This window comes from Neovison vison, chromosome 9 (assembly GCF_020171115.1).
Source record: "Neovison vison isolate M4711 chromosome 9, ASM_NN_V1, whole genome shotgun sequence".
In the NCBI taxonomy this organism is placed as follows: Eukaryota; Metazoa; Chordata; class Mammalia; order Carnivora; family Mustelidae; genus Neogale; species Neogale vison.
This window is the reverse complement of record NC_058099.1, coordinates 3,437,325-3,460,301: the sequence shown is the minus strand read 5'-3', so window position 1 is coordinate 3,460,301 and position 22,977 is coordinate 3,437,325. Positions and strand designations below refer to the sequence as shown.

General features: G+C 61.3%; 1 protein-coding gene across 2 annotated transcripts; it reads right to left on the bottom strand.

Moving 5' to 3' along the window:
* Nucleotides 1-4,263: 4,263 nt before the first annotated feature.
* On the bottom strand, nt 4,264-12,141 carry GBGT1 (globoside alpha-1,3-N-acetylgalactosaminyltransferase 1 (FORS blood group)). Of its 2 annotated transcripts, none has more exons than XM_044264590.1 (7): nt 11,981-12,141; nt 11,135-11,321; nt 10,542-10,607; nt 7,539-7,589; nt 7,422-7,457; nt 6,610-6,744; nt 4,264-5,415 (listed from the first exon to the last, which is right to left on the bottom strand). In XM_044264590.1, the coding sequence occupies exons 2-7, from the start codon at nt 11,203-11,205 to the stop codon at nt 4,731-4,733; spliced, it is 1,044 nt and encodes a 347-aa protein (XP_044120525.1). In that variant the 5' UTR covers nt 11,206-11,321; nt 11,981-12,141; the 3' UTR covers nt 4,264-4,730. The 2 variants fall into 2 exon arrangements, with proteins under 2 accessions (XP_044120525.1, XP_044120526.1); XM_044264591.1 differs by having other exon boundaries at nt 11,135-11,243.
* Nucleotides 12,142-22,977: the final 10,836 nt, after the last annotated feature.

Genomic DNA, 22,977 nt, shown 5'->3' with positions numbered 1-22,977 from the left:
GCGCGCGGCGCAGGGGGGCGCCCGGCTGCGGGGCTCATGGCGCGGCCTCCCGTCCCCGCCGGGCCCGGAGCTCTGCAACCGCTGCCGCCCGCGCTGCCGCCGCCGCCGCCGTCCGCACCGCTCCCATTGTCTGCGCCGCGCTGCCCGCCGGCCGCTCGGGCCCCGCTGCCTGGTTCCGCCCGGACTCCCGGGCTCCGGCCGGTGGGCGGGGACAGCCGCGGCCCCGCCCCGCCCCGCCCCGCCCCGCCCCGCCCCGCCCCGCCCCGTCCCCCGCAGGTGTGAGGGGCGGGCGCCGCCGCGCGAGCTCGGAGGCGCGCTCGGGGGGCGCGCGTCTTCTCCAGCGGGCGGCGGTGGGTGGGCCCTGCCGGGCCGCCGGGCCTCGTGTCCACGGACGCGTGCACGCGGGGCCTGTGGGGGGGCCCGCGCACAGCGCGTGCGCGGGAGCCGCGCCTCGCCGCAGCACACCGAGGGTCCAGCGCGCGGCGGGTACCCCGCGACCCTCCCAGCTGCTTGCACTCTGTCTCCGCGCCCGCCGGGACCTCGTGCTGCCCCAATCCCAAGCGGGCGAGGGAGGGCCATGGGGCGCTGGGCCGGGTTGGCGTGGAGATCTACACGGGAGTCGCCGAAGAAAGAGCGCTGTCCTTCTGTCTTGCTCCCCACATGTAACCTGCAGGGGCCTGCGGGGTGCGCGGCTGGGCCAGAGGACCTGGAGGCGGCCGAGGACCCCGAGTACAGGCAAGAAGGTCAGTCTGCCCCTTACTCCTCCCCTACATCTCTTCTGGTTCTCCTGGCAGGACCCTGGACATGAGGTCTGGCCTGTCCCTGGCCGCAGCCCTGGTTGGAGTCAGAGGGCTGGGAAGGAGCCCAGAAAGGAAGGAGCCCACCTCCGGGGTGCGGGAGCGTTGGGTGTACTTAGTGTTGCCCAGGAACTCCCTGGGCGCTCCGTGATTCCACCCCTTTTGATACATGAGCAGTGATCCCAGAGATCAAGGTCACTCAGCTCTGAGTTCAAGTCCGGATGTGGACGTGAACGGGGGACTCAGGGTCATTGTTCTTCACCCTCACTGAGCCCCCACACTGACCATCACTGGCCTTATCCCGGGTTGGGGCTCCGCCAGCTCACCTCCTGAACTCAGGATTAGAGACCCCATTTTCAATGAGGCTCCGAGCAGCCACCAGCTTCCCTGGCACAGGGCAGGAACCTGGCCCTGCAGTGGGTTTGAACCCAGCTCGATCTGACCCAAAGGCTGTGCTTGCACAGGGGCATGGGAAGGTGGCCTCTGAGCCCAGGCTTGGAGGTGAGGCTGGCATGAATGGGAGCCTTGTGAGAGCCAGTGGCTGCAGGGGCCTCTGAGGGGCAAAGGCTTGGGGGGCTCCCTGGGGGCGGAAGGTCCTACAGAGGCTGAGGTGGGGCAAGGGGTGACCACTGGAGAGGGCATCAGGACCAGATCATGCAGGCCCTGGATGTTGGGCAAGGAGTCTGGGGTCACTGCAGGAAGGGGACACGGGATACAAGCAGGGCAGTCTTATCAGAGGCATTGAGTTCTAGATTGGGAAGGAGCTTGGTGGACATGTCATTGCCCCCACTCAAGCATGGAACCCCAAAACCAAGTAGGAATGAGCAGGCTGTTTACTCCTGTGTAATGGGGGCTATGGCGGTCATCTGCCTCCTTCCGGGGTGGGGCAGGCTGTTTGGAGGGCCCAGACCTAGCCTCGTCCTGAAGTAGCCGCCCAGGTGGAGCTCCAGCCATAATCGCGTCTAATCCAGGGCCTCACAGGAACTGTCCGCCAGCCCACAGGTGCTAGGACACACTCTTAATCCCGTGTTCTCTCAGCTGTCACCCTGTACACAGTCATTCAATATTTATAGAGTACCTCCTGGGTTTCAGGTACCAGGGGAAACCAGGCCAGCCACGGTCTGTCCCGTCTTGGAGTTTACCGACTGGGCAAGGAGTGGAGATGGGCAGACCTTGTAAATGGCACGGGGTGAGAAGGGTTCGTGGGAAAGCTGAAAGGCTTCCACTCTGGAGTGGGGCACAAATCAAGGCAGGCTTCCTGGAGGGGACGTCAGGCGTGAGTCCCCAAAAGTCAGCGGCGTAACGGGACAAGCAGACCTGACTTGTGGGCAGGGTGAGTAGAGGTGTACGGACCAGGCCCGGCGGCTGAGCGATGGTGTGGGACTGTCACATGTGGGGAGGAGGCAGTTGGCCGAAAGGGACAGGGAGCTTGAGTGTCAGGGGCCTGCGCTGCACACATTTTGTATTTGTGATTTTGTGTCTTCCTTAAAGAAGTATCTTTGCAATTTAGAAAACTTCGAAGCCCCCAAAACGGATGGGTCCTGTCAACCGTGGTGCCTGGGGCTCAGATCTGATCCCGTCAGACTGCTGGGACAGTCTCTGTGCCCCCTGCCCCCATCTGCAGGCTAAGGCCCTGTCCCCCTGCACCCCTTCCAACCCCCACCAGACTCCTTACCTCTTCCCACCCATGCAGCAGCTCTGGCTCCAAGCCCTCAGCTCTGTTTTGGAAAGTAGTTTGGACCCTGGTTTGGTTCCAAGAGTTGGGTCCTGTCACTCCCTCAACTCAGGTCTGAGGGCTGGGTGGGGACGAGGGTCAACCTTATCCGTGGGGGTTTGGGCTAAGGCTGAGGTGGGAAATCAGGGGTCCAGGAGAGGCTGGGCTGGGAGTGAGGCGGGGGCTCCCTTCTCCCCTGCAAGCTTGCTGCTGCCACCTGGGCCTCAGGGCCACCTCCCCACCCCCACCCCAGAGGCCTTCTGTGGTCTCCACGCCAAGGGGCCTCTCCCTGGCCCATGGTGGAAGTCCCTTGAAGGCAAGTCCTGCTTTTTCAACAACTCACCTCACGGGGCAGGTCCTGATGCTCTGGGAAGGGGCTCGCCCCTGGGACACACAGGCTGTAGGCCCGCCTTGTCCTGCTTCCCCGGGAAGTGCCCCCAGAGCCTCTCCCTGACTTGTCCTCCCAGCCCAAGCAGTCTCCTCTGCTCACTTGGTCTGCTTGGTCTGCTCACACTCTGGCCATCTGTCCTTGCTAGCTCTGGCCATCTGTCCTTGCTCACCGGCCAGACCACAGGCTACAGGAGGAGGCTTTGGGCAGAGCCCCAGGTTTGCCAGCGGTGGCCAAGTGGCGGGGGATGCCTCTTCTTCCCAATGTGGCCAGAGCGTACCCCCTGCACCCTCCGTGGCAAAGGAGCAGCTGCCCCCAGAGGAGTGAGCGCTGGGCCACCACAGCCTGAAGCCGCGCCCACCCCGTCTCTGTCCTGCCAGGCAGACACACCCATGGGGGGTTGTGCTCCCAAGTCCCTCTGGGGCCGCTGCCCTGGCCAGGCTGCCCACCTGGGCCCTCTAATCCTGGGCCTGCACCACAGCTTTGGAGCCCCATCGATGGTCTCATGGGGCCAAGGCTGACGCTGGCCTTGGGAGTGCCCGTGGACACCTGTGTTCTGGGCTCGGGGTCCAAGAGGCCACCAGAGCCCAGGTGATGGGCTCACAGGAACGGAATCCATCTGTGGCAGCGGTCAGCTTTAGTCCAGACTTTCTGCACAACTGGACCCTCTCTGCACCCCCACAAGCTGACTGTGTTTGAAACCCAGGCCACCCGGGTTCCTGGTGGCTGGCCGCACCTACCTGCAGATGTGCAGGTGAAAAACACCCTGGGTAGGGCTTAGAACACGCCAGCTTTTTTTTTTTTTTTAAGATTTATTCATTTTAGGGAGGGAGCGTGCATGTGTGCGTGTGCGCATGACTGGGGGGAGGGGCGGAGGGAGAGAAAGAGTCTCACGCAGACTCCCTGCTGAGCGCAGAGCCCCAGGTAGTGGGGGTGGGGCTCCATCCCAGGACCTGAGATCATGACCTGAGCCAAAACCGGGGGTCCGCAGCCCAACTGACTGAGCCACCCAGGCGCCCTCCATGCCACCTTTGTTAAAAGCTGCCCAAGCCCTCTTACAAAGGATGTGGCTGGTGCCACGGTGGTGGCCCACCATGCAGTACAGGCTAGGTTTGACTAGAGAGCCAGGCCTGTCCCACTGCCAAGGCGCCTTCCGTGGCCCAGCACAGGCTTGGGTCCATGTGGTGGAGGACAGCACAGGACCCAGGAAGCCCAGCAGCCAGAGAAGAGGGATCTGGGCTGCCTTTCACACCAGGGGCTCAGAAGTGCGATTTTTTTTTTTAAAGGTTTTATTTATTTGACAGAGAGATAGAGAGAGCACAAGTAGGCAGAGCAGCAGGCAGAGGGAGAGGGAGAAGCAGGCTCTCCGCTGAGCGGGGAGCCTGATGTAGGGCTCGATCCCAGGACCCTGGGATCATGACCTGAGCTGAAGGTAGCCATTTAACCGACTAAGCCCCTCAGGCACGCCTGGAAGTGCAACTTTAAGGGCAATAGGCAACGGAACGGGGGCAGAGGTGGGCACGGAGTTTTTACTCTTAGGCACGGAGGAGGGCTGACTCCAGAGCCTGCCCCAAAAGGCACGTCCACTGGGTAGGGCCCACCGGGCCCTGTCCGCTTCACCTCTGCCGCCCTTCTTCCTGGCTGTGTGAGCTTTGTGTTCTCATGTGGGAGCAGCACTTTACAGTTTACAAAAGTCTTTCTGCCTCCATTTTCTGCTGAGACGGAGGTAGGCAGGGCTGGAATCGTCTCACCTGGAGCCTGAGAAGGGAGGCACTGGAGCGCACTGGCTGTGGGGGGTGGGGACCCCTCCACGGCAGCCCTGGCTCTGCTGTCAGCTCCTCAGCCAGCTGGTGGCCTTGTCCAGCGTGGAAAAGCGGATCAGCTTCAGGCTGGGCGGCTGGGGCTTCCTGCCGTCCCAGAGGTACTCAGGGGACAGCACTTTGGAGGGCTTGTGCGACAGGAAGCGGCGGTTCAGGTGGCTCTCCTCCTGCCAGGCGGCCATGATGCCATTGGCTTTGTCCGCCAGGATGGCCATGTGGCAGCCCCTGGTAAACTCGTACACGCTGGCCACCCGCCCCCCGAAGACCGCCCCACCGTAATAGAAGTCCCCTTCGCCGTCTGCCACGAAGGCGGTGGAAATACGCCTGCGCTCGTAGGGGAACTGCTGGCGGGGCACAGCGTAGTAGCCGGGGTGAATGGCGGCCACCAGGTCCCCCAGGGTCTCGGGGCCCCACGGGTTCCGGAACACCATGTCCACATTGAGGCAGAAGATGTAATCCACCTCCCAGTGTGCCCTCTCGGCGATGTGCCGGCTGATTTGCTCCATCCGGCGCGTGGAGATCTCCTCCCAGCGGGCCTGCTTCTGGATGGGGATGGTGCTGAGGAGGCGGCCGGGGCCCAGCGGGACCTGAGGGATGGCTGCGGGGTCATCGGTGAAGATGTAGTACCGTACCCGATAGCCCTGCATGAAGAAGCGCTCCGCGGACTCCAGGAAGTGCTGCAGGAAGCCCGTGTACCTGGTGGGAATGACGTCATTGGCCCTGCTGGCCCCGCCCACCACGTGCTGGCAGGGCAGGGGAGTGGGGGCAGGGCTCACCCCAGGCTGGGGTCCACCTCTCAGCTCTTCCCCTGGAGATGCCACTCAGGTCTGAAACCTCGGGGTCCTCTGTCCCACCCCCATAGTCACAGTAGGGACCTCTTCCTTCATAGGAAGGATGCTTAACCGGGATTCTCCCATTCGCACACCCAGCTGACTTGCTGTGAGCACTTAACTAGGTGCCGGACAGTGTTTGAGGGATTCTTAGCTCCTTCGAGCCTCACAAACTCCCTTAAGGCAGGCACCACAATCCCCATTCCAAGGTTTATTGTTGTTGTTTTTTTTTAAGTAATCTCTACACTCAATGTGGGGCTTGAACTCACAACCCCAAGATCGACAGTCGTTTGTTCCACTGACTGAGCCAGCCCGGGGGCCCCCCAATAATCTGCATTTTACAGGCAGAGACACCGAGGCTCAGAGAGAGGAAAGTGACCACTTGGTGGGTTAAGTGGCTGCATCAGGACAGGGTGAGTGGTGCTGGGGGCTTGGGGCTGCGCCCTCCCAGGCTGAAGCCGATAGAACCTGACCCCAGGCGGGCCAACTGTCCCCTGGCCAGCACTTGAGGTATTGGGACCCTGTCGTGATTTCTCCCTTAGGAAACCGGAAAATGAGACGCAGCGGGAGGCTGCCTGGTGGTGGCTAAAGGCAAGGCCAGGCGGGGTGAGGGGGAGGAGAGGAAACCAGGAGGTATCCAGAGAGTGGCCGGCCCAGAGTAGGAGAGGGGAGAGGGACCTGGGTGGGGGGCTTGACCTGCCTGCGGCCTGACCACGGACCCACAGTTATGTGAGGTGGTCTTAAGTGTTTCCAGTCCTTCATGCCTGCCTCGACGGTTCTGGGGAAGGAGAGAGGGGTGAGGAGGCCCACGGAGTGTCCTCACAAAGTCTCCTGCTGCTCCCTCACCTGGGCCTTCTCCTTGCTTCCATGCCAGGGCCAGACCCCCTCCTCCGGGAAGCCCTCCCCTCATCACCCTCTACTCCCTACCTTCCCACGTGCACAGTGCCTGGCTCAGGGCTTCCCTGGTGTCCAGGCGGGAACCCGTGTCCCGGTCCTGTTCCTTCCCAGGCTGTAAGCTCTGAGGGCTCAGTGACAACCTGCAACCCGGCCCACTACTCACTTCCCTACGGCAAACACCGTGACGCCGATGGTCAGGTTCAGAGGCTGGTAGATGTGGTGCAGCAGCTCGGGGTTGAAGGTTCCCTCGGACACGATGGGTGCCAACCAGGGTGTAAGCGCCAGCAGCTCCGCAGGCCTGGCAGCAGGGGAGGCCGTAGGGGCTGAGGCCCTTCCCTCGGGAGAGCCGCAGCCTCATCCTGGTCCTGCCTCCCATGCTTCATCCCTGGCTCTGGGCCCCGGATCCTCCTATGGGAAGTGGAGACGATGGCTCCTCCCCGGCATGGTCAAGAGGACCAGGAGTGAACGCACATTCCCTGTGTAAGGGACCCTGGCACTTCGGGCACCTGCTAAGTGACTAATCCAAACGGGGTAGCAAGGAACCCCAGATGGAGCACCTACTACGCAGTGCTGCTTTTTTTTTTTTTTTTTTAAAGTAGGCTCATGCCGAGTGTGGAGCCCCATGTGGGGCTTGAACTCACCACCCTGAGATCAAGAGTCGGACACTCACGTGAACGGAGCCACTCGGGCGCCCGGAGCTACGCCTTTTGCAAACACCATCTCATCTAGTTCTCCGTCCAGTCGGCCACGAAGCGGGTATTCTTACCCACTTGTACACAAAAGGCTCCGGGCAGTCTGCCCAAGTTGAAGAGCTAGTGACTGAACAGGACCAGAACCCAGGTCCCAGACTACCTGGACGCCCAGGCCACCTGAGCTTATAAGTCGGAGCTCTATACCTGCCGCCCCACCCCCTCCAGGCCCCCCATCCTCCCCCCAAACTCTCCATTCTTCACCCAGGCCCCACCCAACACCTACCTCTGCTCCAGCAGCTTGGGCTGAGGGTACAGTGACCTGTAACCGAGAAGGGCCAGTGGTGAGGGCAGGCGGCCTCCAGGTCCCCGGGGCACAAAGAGGGAAATGGCAGTCACTTACCCGGTCACGGGCTGGAATGGCTTCTCCCCTTTATACTGCAGTTGCATGTTGCTGGGGGCAGAGGTGAGAGAGAACTGTTAGTGCCAGGGCTGGGGACAGGGCTACTCAGACAGGGAAGGACAGAGTGGAGAAGCAGCAAACCCCCCACCCCCACTACCCCTCTCACGGGGCAGGCTTCCTTCCAGCTCCCAGGCAGACTTCCTGGAACCTTCCCCACTGCTCCCCAACCCTCCCCCCGCCTGCCCGGGGCTGGGCTCCTACAAAAGCAGTCCCCGCTAAGTGGGAGGGCGGTGCTTGATCCCAGTGTCCTCGGTCTGCAAAGCTGAGTCTGTAGGGGCCTGGCAGTGGGTAGGGGTTCTGAGAAGCTGCAAAGAGCCGGTGACCTGAGTTTCTGCCCCTTTCTCGCCTGGGGACCTGGGCTGAGTCCCCGGAGCCCACGGGACGGTCACCTGCAGGACCCAGTTACACAGCCACCACTCAGGGCGTCGCTTCGACAGCATTTGGTGGGCGTGATCACCACCTGCACTGGCCGGCCGTGGGTAAAGAGGAGCCGGCGGGGCCTGGGTGCGCTTGATCCAGGTGGAAAGGCCCAGAGAGCAGAGCTGAGGTTTCCGTGAAGACATTCCGACAGCCTCGGCACCTGCCCGAGCCCCAGCCTGCCCTTCCCGGTGCCTGCTCCCCGGGTTCCGGGCTGGCTCAGCTCTACCAGTCGATGTCCCTTTCCCCGTCCCTCCTCCATTCTGTGTCTGTCGTGGAACCCTGGCTTGGGCCCCCACTCTTCCTCATCTGTAAAATGGGTAACCATCCTTCACCCTCCGAGCTGGCCCGAGGACCAAGGGACGCGCCCATGCCCAGCACTGAGTGAACGCTTGTGAAGGCAGCTTGTCCCCTTCCCGGCGGGCGGGCTGTGTGGCCAGCCTCCACTAGCTGCGGCCGAGGGCAGCCTCAGGGGAGAAGTAAGGAGGAGGACCCTGCGGGTTGCACAGAGCTCCTGGTCCTGCCACCAGCCAGCTGGAAGGACCCGGGGCCAGACTTTGGACTCCTCGGGCTTGAAAGTCCTCCCAATAATGTCCTTCCCCAGAGGGTAGAAGTGAGGCCCAGAGAAGGTGGAGGCCTGCCCGAGGCCACTCGGGGAGGGCAGCAGCTGCGGAAGAGGCCCGAGGTCAGCTGTCAGGCCAGACCACCTGAGCATACCGTGCCTGCCCCTCCCTGAGGAATTTTCAATGTGGCATCTTTAACGGGATAGCTTAAGCCTCCTTAAGTTTTCCTACCAACTTTTCGTCCACAGGACAGAAAGAGAGGGTTGGGGTTGGGAGAGAGAGAGAATCTCAAGCAGATTCCCTGCTGAACTTGGGCCCCGACGTGAGACTCGATCTCATGACCCTGAGATTGTGACTTGGCTGGAACCAAGAGTCCGATGATCGGACCCACTGAGCCATCCAGGTGTCCCCCTTTTAGCCAGTTTGCAGTACACAGTTAAGGGTCCTGAAGCACACGGACACTGTTGTGCCACTGTCCCCACCATTCCTCTCCAGAACATTCTCACCTTCCCAAACTGAAACTCTGTCCTCATGAAACACTGGCCCCCCTCGGCCTCTCCTGGTAACCTTATTCTACTTCTGCTTCTACGAATTTGATTATTCTAGAGATCGTATATAAGTGGGATCCTGCAATACGTGCTTGTCCTCCGTGATCAGTTTAAACTCTCGAATCAACAGTTTTTAAGAGTCAGTCCGTCCCCTTGGTTGTCTGCCCTAGTTTCCACCCCAGCAAGCGCTCAGGTCCCTGCTCAGAAAGTGACGGCGGCGGCGAAGGCAGGAAGTGAGGAGAGAGAGGGCAGTGGGCTCCCACCTCTCCCCAAGCCCAGCTACGCTCTAGCCTCACTGGAGAGCTCGACAGCCATCAGCTGAAGCCACAGATGAGCTGGAGCCAAAAACCAAGAACAAAAACCAAAAAACAAAACCCGAAAGCAAAACAAAACAAAAGCCAACTTCACATGTTCACACCTGTAGGCAGGAAAACTAGAAGTGAAGAAATCCACATGAAAAGACAGCAAGGTGACCATTTACACTCGTAAAAATTCTCCAACTTCGATCTGTTAAAAAAAGAGCTAAGTGGACCCAAACGAGAGACAAACCGGGAAGAAAAAGAATGTAGCGAATACTTTGGGCCCAAGGTAGTGCTAGAGCCCCTGTGAGCAGGCAAGGGGGTCGGCGAGAGAAGGCACGGCAGGGGGTGTCAGGGAAGAGGGAGCTCAGTTCGTGGGGAGGGCTGGGGGAGGTGAGATCCTCCACAGAAATCAAGGAAATGAAAATTGAAACTCAGGAGATAGCGTTCTCCACCCCGTGTCTCGAACAAGCAAGGTGTTCTGGTTTTTGCTTTTCGGAACACCCACTGCTTCCTCTGGGCCAGGCCAGCTTCTTGACGGACTATACTCTGTGCTTACGACGGCGACCCATGCCTCGCGGCTCCTGAGGAGTCCATGATCCAGATTTGAAACCTTCCTTTTGCTATCGTGGAGATCCCCCTGGAGCGCATTTTGTCACTCTTAACTGTCAAAAAGTCAGCTTCGGTGTGCGGCGGAAGTCTGGTCCCACGCTCATTTGTTCCTTGGATCGACACCGAACACATGACCTAAGAGCACCGTTTCCTGATCACCTGCTATGGGGCGCGTGCTACAGCACAGGGCTTACAGCTGTCACCGTGCCCCGTGCTCCAGGTGGCCCCGGAGGGCACCGCCATCATCCCATTCTTCAGAGGAGGCAAGTGAGGCTCAGAGCACTGTGGCATGCTCAAGGTCAAAGCACAGAGGGGGCGCTGCAGGGCCACAGGAAGACTGACCTGGGACTTTTATTCCACGGCCCACACATGACCCAGCACTTATCAAACTGATCGGAATCATGAGCTTAGGACCTCATAACCTGCAAAGTGACCCAAAAACTTTCCCAGTGGCCCCACTCCAGGCAACCCACAGGGCCCCAATTCTCCCCACCCCATACTTACAAGATCTCTGGGCAGGGGAGGTAATAGGGGACATAGGAAAAGGGCAGCCAATTCTCCACATACACCCTGGGAAGGAAAAACACCTGTTGACTCTCATGAGGCTGAAAACCCACTTGGTGCACGTTGATGGGAGCCTCCCCCCACTCCCTGGGTCTGGTTGATCTCAGAGGTCAAAGCCTCCTGGTCTCCTGCCATGTGGCCATTACCCACCCGTGCAGTCTTCGTTCCAGGGATGGGAATGTTCTTGATGCCAGGCCCTACCCACGAGGGAGTGAAGGGAGTGATGGTGGCCGTGTCGGGAGGGCTTCACAGAGGGAACACATGGGGTGAATTGTGGTGTGTGCACAGGAGCTCTGAGAAGAATGGTCCAAGCCGAGGAAAGAGGGAGCGCAGAGGCCCTGAGGCCATTGCTAATCAAAATCCAGAAAGCAAAACTAGTTTGGGCTTACTGGGATTGCAGTTGGGGGACTGGAGTTCCAAGAGAGGTTGGGGGGGGACCTAGGAATCCATAAAGGGGTCACGATTTGGGTGCTGAGATGCCAAGAAATGGAGGAGTTTGGGGTGAAGGAAGGGCTCCATGGGGACACGCTCACCACAGAAAGCAGAGGGCGGTGCCCAATAGCAGGCAGAATCCTAGGCCCAGGGCCAGTCTGCGGCAGCGCATTGCTGGGTCAAGCTTTTGAACCTGGGCTCTAGGAGAGACTGAGGGGGCTTGGAGTCAGTCCACCTTTCCCAGGGCTGTCGGGCTCTGAGCCTGTATCTCCGGGATCCAAGGAACACCTGCAAAGGAACGCTCGGATAGGGGATCCCTCCTTGCTCCCTGCCTTCCCCTGGGTGGCCCGAGCTCTGACAGCTCCAGTAGGCGGACAGAGGGACAGTGGCTCCGTACTCAGCTGAATCCTGCAGCTGTGCCTTGGAGAGGTCAAGCGTCCCCCCCCACCCCCGTCTGGACTCTCAGGTCCTCCCCCTCAGTCCCCGCGGCCTGCCTGCCCTCGGACTCGGGAAGCAGCGCAGGGCGGGGCGCCCGGGCGGGGCTTGGAGGACTCCAGGGGGTAACAGCGGGGACACCGGAAATCGAGCCCTGAGCCGGCCCAGTGGGGACACACCAGGCCGGGGCGAGGGCTGCGCCGAGAGGGGCGGCCGTGCTGCCGGTGCGGTGGAGTAGGGATGGGGTGCGGGCGCGGGCAGCCGTGTCTTCCTCCGGAAGGGCCGTGCCTGGGCTCTCCAGGGGACGGCGGGAACGCGCTCCCACTCTCCCGGGCTCGGGAACCTCGGGCAAGTCACCCTCCTCTCCCTCCACCCCAGCCTCGGCGTCCTCCTCGGCCAAACGTGTCCGCACCCGGTGGCCTGGGGCCCAGACGCACAGCGCACTTCGCCCGCTACTGCCCAGCGACGCGGGACGGGGGGAGCGCGACTGTCCCCGCCGGCTGGAGACTCACCCCTTGCGACCGGACGGGGTTTAGGACGGACGGAGGGGCGCACCCCGGCCCGGAAGCCAGGAACTCAGCTCGCCAGGGCTCCGGCGATACCGGGCGGCCGCGCCGCGCCTATAGCCGCTCCCGGGGCTGACCCTGGGGCAGGGCGGGCGACTGGGCGCTCGGTCTCCCGCCCGGGAATGGGGGGCGGGGCCCGCGAGAGGAAAGGAGCTGTATGCCCCGCCCACCAGCATGCGCGCCCCGCCCCCCCGCGTACCCGGCCGCGCGTCCCAGCCCCTGCCCACCTGCCGCTCGCGCCCCGCCCGTCGGCCACGGTACCCGTCCCCGGGGTCCTAGCGCGCGGCGAGCCGCTGCCTCTCACGCAGGCGGCCCACCCCCGCAGCGAGAAGAGTCGGTCCGGGAACTCAGGGCGAGGGTGGGGACCTGAGAAATCAGAAAAACTTTCTTGTTTTTAGAAGAATTTCGAAACAATCCCAAGAAGGAAAACCTAGCAAAACGCCGTTTAGCTCAGGGCCTCCCAAATCTCCCTGAGCCTTCCCTCCTCCTCCAAAAGGGGTTGCCAGGCAGCATTGACACCCTAGTTCACACCGGCGATTCCCGATTCCTGGGGCTGGGGGGGGCGGGGGGGGGGACGGGGGGTGGGCCCTCTTACAGCTCTCGGAGAGCCAGAGGGCCTGGGAGGCAGAGGCCTTTGCTGGGTGCTGTTGAAGGAGAGGGCATACAGAGGGACAAAAAGGTAGGCGCCCAAACGGTTTGGGTACAGAGAAATCGCATGGGAAAGAAAGAAGGTCAATCAGGCTCGGAGAGGTTACAGGTTTGTTCAAGGTCACAGTGATGCAGCATGAAATTGTAGACCCAGGTCTTCTTGGCTCCTGGGCACAGCCTCTCACGTCCTGCAGGGGTGTCACTGTGTCCCTGGGGTTTCCCTTGAGGACCAGAGGGTCCTGTAAGGCAGGGCTTGTGTCCCCAGAGGATGTAGGGGCCTGGCACAGGCCTGGGGGCCCTGGTGGGTGCTGGCTGAAAGGTCCTGCTTCCATTTTTAGCAGCAAACACTGGGTTCCTGGGACCCAGTCTGGGGCTGAATCTATTTTTTTTCTTAAGCAAACTCTACCCTGAATGTAGGGCTTGAACTCAAGACCTTGAGATCAAGAATCACATGCTTTATCCACTCTTGACTGTTTTTTGCTGACTCTGGTTACAATTGTATAACCAGGGCGTAGCCTGGAGATTTTCCAGCAGCCTCCATCCAGGCTGAGGCTCAGGAATCACTGTTATCGCAACCACAGGGACCTGTCGGGACTGGAAAGGTCTATGCCACTGGGAAGCCAGGCTCAAGCTGGCTTGCAAACAGTGATTCCTCCCTGGGAATAAAGAGGTGACCCAGACAGGGCTCACCCAGCCCTGTGGCCCTGGCAGACGGGCCAGCCCTCTGCCAACCGGCCACAGCCCTTTCCTGACCCAACCAGCGCTGTCCGATGGCCCTACCCACCCCACCCCCCATCTCCCAGGAGGAGACAAATCCAACCTAGGACAGCCTCAGGGCTGGCCTGAGAGGAGCTGGGTGGAAGGAAAGGTGAAGGAAGACTGAAGGGTGTTCAGTGTTTGCGACCTTAAACTATGGCGACTAAGAACTGGGAGGGACAGGAAGACGGACCCAGCACAGGGCATGCATTTGGATGGCGTCCTAATCCGAGAGTGTAGGCGGCTAAGCTAGGAATCCAAGCGGAGACCTGAAGCGTTCAAGGGAGCCCCGAGGAGAACCCGAAAGAACAAGAGCCAAACGGAGGAAAGTGTAGGGGCAGAGGGAGCGGCGGGCGGAATTGGTGCCCTGGTTTGCAGTCAGCTGCTTCCTCCCAACTTGCTCTGCCCCTATATATGTAATTAGAAAAAGCTTTTATTAAGTATTCCTTAAATATCTTTTTAGGATGAGGAGGGCCACGAGGGCTGCCGGGGCCCTTCCTGACGGTGGGTGGGGCTGTCAGGCGGCGCTGGGGTCACTGCCAGACGCCAGGTGCCTGCGGACGGCGGGGAGCGTACGGGGCCCCGAGTCCACGCACGAATGCATCCACACACGGACAGAGACACAGTGGCTTCTCCTCTGTAACATAGCGGCCCCTTGCATGGATTTGTTTGCCTATTGAGTCAAGAAAACGTAAGGGTCTGCTAGAGGTTACTGTTCTCGGGCGTTGGGCTTACAGCAATGACGTGATGTCATTCCTGCTCGCATGGAGCTGACCGGAGCAGGGGTTAAATGGGGAATTCTGGTCCCAGATGTGCGGTCTTGCTGGTGGGATCAGCCACCTTGTCCAGCAGCTTAGGACCAATCCAGGGGAGGCCTGCTGTGGAGGGGTTATGTCCGTGCTACCCTGGATAATCACGTGTCTATTCCCCCCCTCACCTGTCCTCTGATTACTCATCTGTAAAAGGGGCGTGTAAGGAAATCTATCCCTAGGTTTTTTCCATGAAGTTGAACTTGACTCTCCCAAACTGATAAGGAAGAACTTCCCCTTGGTCTGTCTCCCCACTGGTAACTCTAGGGGAGGGGATCTCTGGGTTTGAGTTCACCAAGGGGATTGGGCAATGTCCCAGGGGGATGGTTAGGGTTCTTCTTCTGGTTAGTGGCCAAGCTGGGCTGGAGGCTCTGGTCTTCAAAGATTGTCCTCAGATCCCCCACCACCCGCAGACCTTCACAGTTGATCCCCTGCTCTGACCTACCCCTGGGATCCTCGAAAGTGCCTCAGAGTGTCTCTCAGGAAGAAGGGGCATGTCTTAGAACCCTGGAATGATCAGGGGTAGCAGGATTCCCTAGACCTTAATCTCCCAGGGCAGGTGGAGTGTCTACAGAGCTGGGTGGAGGCAGGGCTTCCAGCCCAGGGCCTCCCTTTTCTTACCATGAGGAAGAAACTGCTGTCTGGAACAAGGGCCAGCATTTTCTTGGGAGCCTAGCAGAGACTGCGGAATCCATCTCAGCCTATCTGCTGGGCCCTGGTCCCGGGGGGGTGGGCAGCAACAGGAGATGTGTCCCTGAGGACAGACCTCCAGTCTCACAAAACCTGTTTTTCCTGGTATAAAAGGAGGCAATGAGTTCCCTCTGTGCTTGTCAAGCTGGGCCTCTTGGAACCCGGGGGCTGGCGGGCAGGGAGCCGAGTCCCTGGGGAGCGTATCGGGGTTGGGGGGAGTCCAAGTCTCATTCCAGCTTCACCCCGTTTGCGAAACTGGGCTTCTGCATTCAGCATCATCAGAACAATATACACCGACCCCCCAAAAAAGTGGGGCTTAAAAAACGTCAGGGCTGATGAGCACTGGGCCAGCCCTGACCCTTGGGGACCCTGCTCCTGTGATCCTTGTTGTCCTGTGAGTTCGGGAGAACAAGTAGGGGAGCAAGCTGGCTGTTCGGTCCACCTGGGAACCCGCCGAGTCTGAGGGCCAGGGACTCTTCAGTCGGAGTCCCACTATCCCGCGCTGGCTGAGCCTGGCCTGCCCAGGGGCAGAGCCCACTGAGCGCTTGTTTCTGGCACTAGCCTGGTCACGGGGAGCAGATCTGCCAAGCCCTTCTGAGGTCACCATGCCTGGACCCCTGGAGCAGACCCAGGGAGAGGAGAGTACCCCAAAGGAATGGATCTGAGCCCCCCACACCCTACATCCAGGAGAGGAGCTATCTGGCTGGGGAGGGAGCCCATACCCACACAGTGTCCTCCCCAAAACCCTGACACCTGAAGCCCTTCAGGTGGCTGGCAGAGTGGACACCCCCTCCACAGCGCAGGGAGGGGTCTGCTCTCCTCCTGCTGTGTGACTCCTGGTGTGAGATGCCCACCCCTTTTACCCAGCTTGTCTCCTTCGAAAAACCAGAGGAAAGACCTGGACACATGTAGTGCCGGGCTGCTGCGCACCTGGCCTTGTACGTCTCTGTCTGAGAGCCCTGCAGGAGATAGCTCGAGGGTGTGCAGTGCCGGTGGGGTGAGGGGGCCTGGGTCCCTACAGATCCCGTGGCTTAGTGGTCCGTGAGCTCCCTTGGAGGAGAGGCTACGTTTTTGAAGCAAAATAGAAAACATAAGACAGCACGCTTCCCAGGAAGGGTCAAGGGTCTCGTGGGCTGCGTGCATGGGTGTGTCTGTGCGTGGGTGTGTGTGTGCACGGGGTCCGATGGGAACGGGGTTCCTGACCCGCCACCAGCCAGGGTGTGTCTGGTGTGCATCGGGAGAGGGGACCGAGATACGCCAGGGCCCGGCCATCCCTGCTCAGGGGAAGGTGAACTGGCCCCAATGGAGGGCCTCTGGGAAGGAGGAGCCTTGTGCCCACTGGACCGGTGATCCTGGGCTGGTACATTCATCCCAGGACGGATCTGGAAAGGTCAGTTTCCTGCTCAGAGCCTGGAGGACCCAGGCCTCCACTTGAGAGCTTCTTGGTCAGAGGAAGGTGTTGTGCCCTCGGGCTCCCCAGCTCACAGGAGCTCAGCGCTGCCCGCTGCCCGCCCTCACACACCTGCTGCTGGGGGAGCGCCTGCCCCCTCCTCTCTGCGGAGGGCTCCCTGGGGAGGACAGAGTTAGGTTTGGTCCAGGTTCCTGCTTCTACCCGGGACTGTGACCCCTGACAGACCCTGTACCTCTCAGGGTCTCCCCAGGCTCTCCATTTACCCAGCATTTACTTCTGGCTTCTACTTCTCAGGACGCCATCCGGGGAAGGACTCTACAGACGCTCCGTCGCTGCTATCACAGGAGGTTGGTGTACACACTTGGCAATGAGAGGGGGAGCTGGGTGGGGCACGCAACAGAGCTCAGAGGGCCCCGGGTCTGCTCTGGGGTCCGGGCGAAGCCACTCCCCTGCTGCCCGTGTCCCAGCCCCCATGGGAAGGCTGCCATTTACTTTCTGACCTTGTCCCCTGGTGACACAGACTTCCAGGGGCTCCATGAGCTGTAGGTCCTGGTCCCAGGGCCTCGCATGCGCCCATGGGCTGGGCCGTCCCCACAGTGGTTCCCGGGCATCCCCGAGTCCTGCGCACACGTCCCTGTGGACTCCCTCCCCCCAGGCTGGACTGCCCGTGTGACTGCGCTCTCAGGAAGAGAATGGGGCGAAACGATGGGCTGTCATTTCCCCGCCGATGGAGGGAAGTCTGGGACTTCTCCTGGTTCCCGCTCACGGGTTCCTTCTCTGGTGTCTCTGGTCTCTGTTCTCCGTCTGTCCTGGTGTCTCTCTTTGATCCAGGGCTTTGGAGAGGCAAGTCCATACGGCTGAGCCGCCCTGGGAGACCCCAGTCCAGAGAACCTACCGAGGGTCCAGGACGACCGACAGGCAAGTCCTGCCGCCCCCATTCTGAACTGCTTCCCACCAACACCCGCGAACGGTCCTGGAGACGGAGCCCGCCCCAGTCGGGCCTGAGCGGGGACTGCAGCCCTGGCCTCTGGGGGACCAGGAGGCAGGGGCTCCTCGGCGAGCTGAGTCGGGATTCTGGCTCTCGGAGGGTGAGCAGGTGCCCTGGAGGCCCGTGGGTCCCACGGCACAGCCAGCCAGGAGGCCCCCCCTGCAGGCTGGGGTTGGCCCCGGCCCCTCCCTCCAGAGCGCTGTCCAGCTCTCTCCCAGCTCCTCTTGGCCAAACCCTCTGTGCCCCCGAGGCCTCCCCCGCAGCACACTGCTCGCAGACGGGGCAGGACCGCTCCTCCCACCCTGCTCCCAGCATCACGCTCACCCTGGAGGCTGTGAGACCCCCGCCAGGGGCTCCTGCCTGCCCCCCTCCCCACTGCCTCACGTCCCTGCAGGCCCCGCCCCTCCCTTTCACCTGGATTTGCTCTGGCGCTTTGGTCCGTCCCCCCTCTGGGCTGGGACCTCCTGGAGCACAGGGTCCCTCCTGGGGACCTTCCAGCCTCCCCCCCCCAGGCCTCGCACAGCCCCTGCTAGGGTGAGTGTGAGGGGCACGGTAGCTGAGTGCGTCCACGAGAGGGTGTCGGAGCCCCTCCTGCCTCTGAGCAGCTCACGTGGTGGACGTGGAGGCTCCTAACCCGAGGAGCCTGTTGGGGGAGATGCAGGGGACGCCCAGCATGACCCCTGGGTGTCCCCTCCCTGCTCTGGTGGCTTCCCTGAGCACAGTGGGCACAGCCTGACCCCTGGTGGTCAGCACCAGTATGGCAGCCCCACAGGAAAACCAGAACACAACACACACACACACACACACACACACACACACACACACACACACACACTGTCTGTCTGTTTGTCTCCTTCTCTCTCTTTGTTTCTCTCTCTCTCTGCCCAGTTAGGGAGCAGAAGGGAAGTGCATATGGGGAAGGTGACAAGGGGTCAGAAGAAAGAGGTTGGAGGCAGCCAGGCCATGGGCCAGTGGCCCTCAGGACCTGGCAACAGGCTCAGCGCACACAATACGAGGAGGGGAGTCTTGCCAAGCTGATGGCCGGGGTGGTGGTGGGGGTCTGCAAAATGGCTATGGGGCCGATGGGCTGGGGCATCCCAAGGCCAGGTCAGGAGCTGGAGGGGCTGGGTTCTGTTTCCACCCCCCTTTGCGCTGAAAATTAGGAGGACCCCTAGGGTGCGGGTGGCCAGAGGCCAGGGAGCCTCCACATGTCCTTGTCAGTCGGGGCGTGTTGAGTGGGCGACCCCAAGGTGAGTGTCGCCAGGACTCACGTGTGTTCAGTTGGGCTCTCGAGGGATGGCCGCGGGCACGTCGGAGGTGCTGTGCATGGTCCACACTGCCTGCGGTCCCCTCTTTGCCCCAGGCCCCTGGGGGAGCCGATGGCACTGCTCGGTCCAGATCACCTGAGCCCCTCTGGGCGAGGGCACGGGCACTCCCAGCCCCTGCATTCCTTGTCTTGCCCCACTCCCTGGGTGGGACAGGGGGCACACAAGGACCCAGAGCCACGCTATAGGCACACCCTTGTCGAGTGGGACAGAGGCCCTCCCAGGAGCACACACAAGGGCAAGGGCACAGAACACCTTCAGTCCAGACTCACCACCTGCCAAGGGCGCATTTCCTGTGCTGCTGCAGGGGCTCGGGCCCAGAGAATGCTCTCTGAGCAGGGGTCCCACCTTCCAAGGCGCACAGTGTGTCCTCCAAAGGAGGCCTGAAGGCAAGTAGAGACCGTGGGGAGCGTGCAGACCAGTCCGGACTCCGCTCCCGGCAGCGGTGCGGCCTGGGAGGGCCGGCTCCCCGTGGCCAGACGTGACTTTATGTTATTTTTCTTTCTTTTGAAAATGCACTTATTTATTTAATTTAGAGGGAGGGAATGACATGGGGGAAGGGGCAGAGGGAGAAGCCGATTCCCCGCTGTGCAGGGAGCCCGAGGAGGGGCAGGATCCGGGGACTCTGAGATCAGGACCTCAGCCAAAGGCAGACGCTTCACTGACTGAGCCACCCTGGCACCGCACCAGACTTGATTTGATTTGATTTAATATTTTCTTTCTCTGTTTGACAGAGAGCAAGGAATCACAAGTAGACAGCGAGGCAGACAGAGAGAGAGGGGGAAGCAGGCACCCCGCTGAGCAGAGAGCCCAATGGGGGCATAATCCCCAGACCCTGAGATCATGACCTGAGCCGAAGGCAGAGGATCTAACCCACTGAGCCACCCAGGTGCCCCCCGATTTGATTTTAAAGAGAAATCCAAATTCCAGAGTTTTAGGTGCAATCCTCAATTTTGGATAAGAAATTCACGGGAGTCAAAATGTTACGTGAGATTGTGCAGATGTGGTTACAGTCTCTGTCATCCAGCGTCCTGGGGCTGGCACCCCAACCTCCTGTGAGGATGTCAAGCGTGAAGGATTGTGACCCGCTCACGCTGACCCCAGGGAAGAGGGTCGGCGAGCTCTGCCTGCAGTCAGTCAAGATCTAGAACCGCGTCCTGCCCTAGAACTTGCCCCGGCGCGGGACTCGAGCCAGCCGTGGAAGCCGCTCTAGAGGCCGAGCCGGGTCCCCACAGACGAGAGCCGCTTCGGCTCTGTCCCACGGACGCCCCAGAGGGAAAGCAAGCGCCGGCGTCCCTTCCCGAGGACAGCCCGCTGCGCACCCGTTCCCGCCGCCAGCGCGGCTCCAGCGCCCGGGTCAGAGCCCGGGAGTGGGAGCCACTTCTCCAGCCGGCTCGACGCCGACCGGAAGGCCGTGGGCTGTTCCCTTCGCGAAGGCACAGGGACAGGCGGTCAGGCTGGTGACCTTCTCTCCTCCTGCTGCTTCGGCATCGTCTCAGGATGCAGAACTGGCCGCTGGCCCAGGGCTGGCAAACACTCCCGGGCAGATGCGGCGGCAGAAGCAGCGAGAGCCCCAAAGCCTGCTCCAGAGCCCGAGGCATGTCCGCCTTCTTCCCAGAAGGGGCTGCGTGCACAGTGACCCCCAAAGGCCGAAGGAGCCCAGAGACTGAAGGAAAGGGCACAAGTCCCATGGACAAGAAGTGGTTTATTCCAGGGACATGAGGACAGACACAGCAGACACCAGCAGACACAGTCCATCGCCACAAGCCCGTGTCTGGTGACGCCTGTTCTCAGAGCCCCGGGAGGAGGATATGGGCAGACAGGTGTGTGTCACCACCTGTCACCGGGGCAGATGGAGGACCTTGCAGCCAGAGGCTGTCCTTAAGGGTGTGGCTCCCAGAAAGAAAGAATGGGGGAGGGGCTGTGTTCCGGAGGCGGCAGTGGATCGCGTCCTTCTCCTCGGGCATTAGTGCCGTTCCGTCCCTGCTGTCCCCACCACCGCTGGGCTGAGCACTCCTGACCATACATTTGTGAAGAACCGCGCCAGGTTCCGGGGTGAGTCTCAGGACGAGCACTGCTAGGTGATGGGTGCCCCTGCGGCCTGGGATGGGTGCTGCCCACCGTTGTCCCAGACAGGGGTGCCCGTCCCCCTTCGATCCGGGGGACCTGCATTGGACCTCTGTGTCCTCATGTTCTTCCCAGGGCTGCTGGTGCTCAGGCCAGACACCTGCCAGTCTGAGGGGGAGCCGTGCTGCCTCCATACCAGCCTCTGGGGGTCCTTCCTGCGGGGTCCAGCACCGACCCATCCCCACACAACCCCAGGCACCCAGCCCCGGCCTTCTCACCCTCGGGCTCGGCTTCCGTGGGCTCCGGGCCTGGACCGCTGTCCAACATCCTACCACTGGGAACAGTGGCCTCGGAGGTGTAGAAGGCTTTCCCAGGCTGTCCCCCATTCCTGCTCCAGAGGAGCCCTGAGCGCTAAGTCCCTCTGTCAGGGAAGAAGTCATGTCCGCCAGCCTCCTCTTGTCATCTGTGGCCTTCTGCAAAGACAGGGACCGGTCGCCGGCCCGGATGCATCACAGCCCCGCCCAGCCGACCCCACTGTGCTCCTGCCCGGTCCCCCTGCTGCTCCCACATCAGAAACAGACCTTTGGAGCCCAGCCCTACACCAAGGACAGTGACCCACACCTGCAAGGCTCTCGGGATAAAACCCTGGGCAGAAGTGCGTAGCCCCCACACCTTGTCCTACCCAGCCAACCTTGACCTTGAACATGACCCTCCCAACAGGTATCTGACCCGTCATCCACCTGCTCCTGTTCGGGAAGACCCCACCCCACGTGAGTCCTCCTTCCACACACATGCGTGCACACGCACACGCACACACATAGACTCACACATGGGGGTGGGGTACCTGGGGCTACTCAGATCGATCAAAGCATGTGCGGTTGGGTGACCAGCTCTGGCCTCCTGGTGTCACTGTTTGGTCCTTCCTGCCAATGCCCAGAGACGTCCGGCTGTCCTGAAATGACCTCCTGAGCGAGGGGGAGTGCTTGCCGGGCGCGCAGTCCTCTGCCTGCACCGTTCCGAGTTGGGGATGCAACACGCAAACATCTTGTTCGTTGGACGATGTCCGAAGTGATGAGCTGGGAGGGGGCTGTCCCTGGTAGGTGAGTGTCTGGTGACGCGGGTTCCAATTCTGTTGGGCTCTGTGGTCAGGGAAGTGAGGTCACCACTCCTGGGGACCCCTTCCCCGGCTTCCTCCTCCCAGCAGAGCCCCCGAGGGCCCCTCCCCCAGCTGCTCGGGGCTCACCCTCCACCCCATGCCCCGTCCACACAGTGGCACCCACACAGCCCATCCACGTCCCCCTGAGTCCTGATGCAACCATTGTCCTCGCTTTGAGGACAGAGAGCTGGGTTTAGTCCGGGTTCCTGCTTCTACCCGGGACTGTGACCCTGAGCAGACCTGTGCCTCCCAGGGCCTCCCCAGGCTCTCTATCTGCGCAGTGGGGTTTTCTGGCTTCTACTTCTCAGGACGCCATCTGGGGAAGGACTCTACAGACGGTCTGTCTCTGCTATCACAGGAGGCTGGTGCACATACTTGGCAATGCAAGGGGGAGCAGGGGCTGGGCTGGGTATGCAACATAGCTCCGAGGGGCCTGGGTCTGCTCTGAGTTCCAGGCAAAGCCACTCCCCTGCTGCCCGTGTCCCGGACCCAATGGGGAAGGCTGCCATTTACTTTCTGACCTTGTCCCCTGGTGACACAGACTTCCAGGGGCTCCTATTAGGTGTCCTGGTCCCAGGGCCTCGCGTATGCCCATAGGCTGGGCCGTTCCTACAGTGGTTCCTGGGCATCCCCGAGTCCTGTGCACACGTCCCTGTGGACTCCCTCCCCACAGGCTGGACGGCCGGTGTGACTGCGCTCTCAAGAAGAGAATGGGGCGAAACGATGGGATGTCATTTCCCCGCTGATGGAGGGAAGTCTGGGACTTCTCCTGGTTCCCGCTCACGGGTTCCTTCTCTGGTGTCTCTGGTCTCTGTTCTCTGTCTGTCCTGGCAACATGCTCAGCATGCAGAATACTAGGAGGGGAGTCTTGCCAAGCTGATGGCCAGGGGGTCTGCAAAATGGCCATGGGGCCGATGGGCTGGGGCATCCCGAAGCCAGGTCAGGAGCTGGAGGGGCTGGGTTCTGTTTCCACTCCCCTTTGCACTGAAAATTAGGAGGACCCCTAGGGTGCGGGCGGCCAGAGGCCAGGCTGCCTTCGTGTCCTTGTCCGTTGGGGAGTGTTGCGTGGGCGACCCCAAGGTGAGTGTCGCCA

Bases quoted from the DNA above. Each gene is read 5' to 3' on its own strand.
- GBGT1 (XM_044264590.1), bottom strand. From the start codon at position 11,205: ATGCGCTGCCGCAGACTGGCCCTGGGCCTAGGATTCTGCCTGCTATTG. The intron at 7,458-7,538 runs GTAAGTGACTGC...TCTCGGTTACAG, and splicing joins CCATTCCAGCCCGTGACCGG to GTCACTGTACCCTCAGCCCA. The intron at 6,745-7,421 runs GTAGGTGTTGGG...CCCTGCTGCCAG, and splicing joins CCCAAGCTGCTGGAGCAGAG to GCCTGCGGAGCTGCTGGCGC.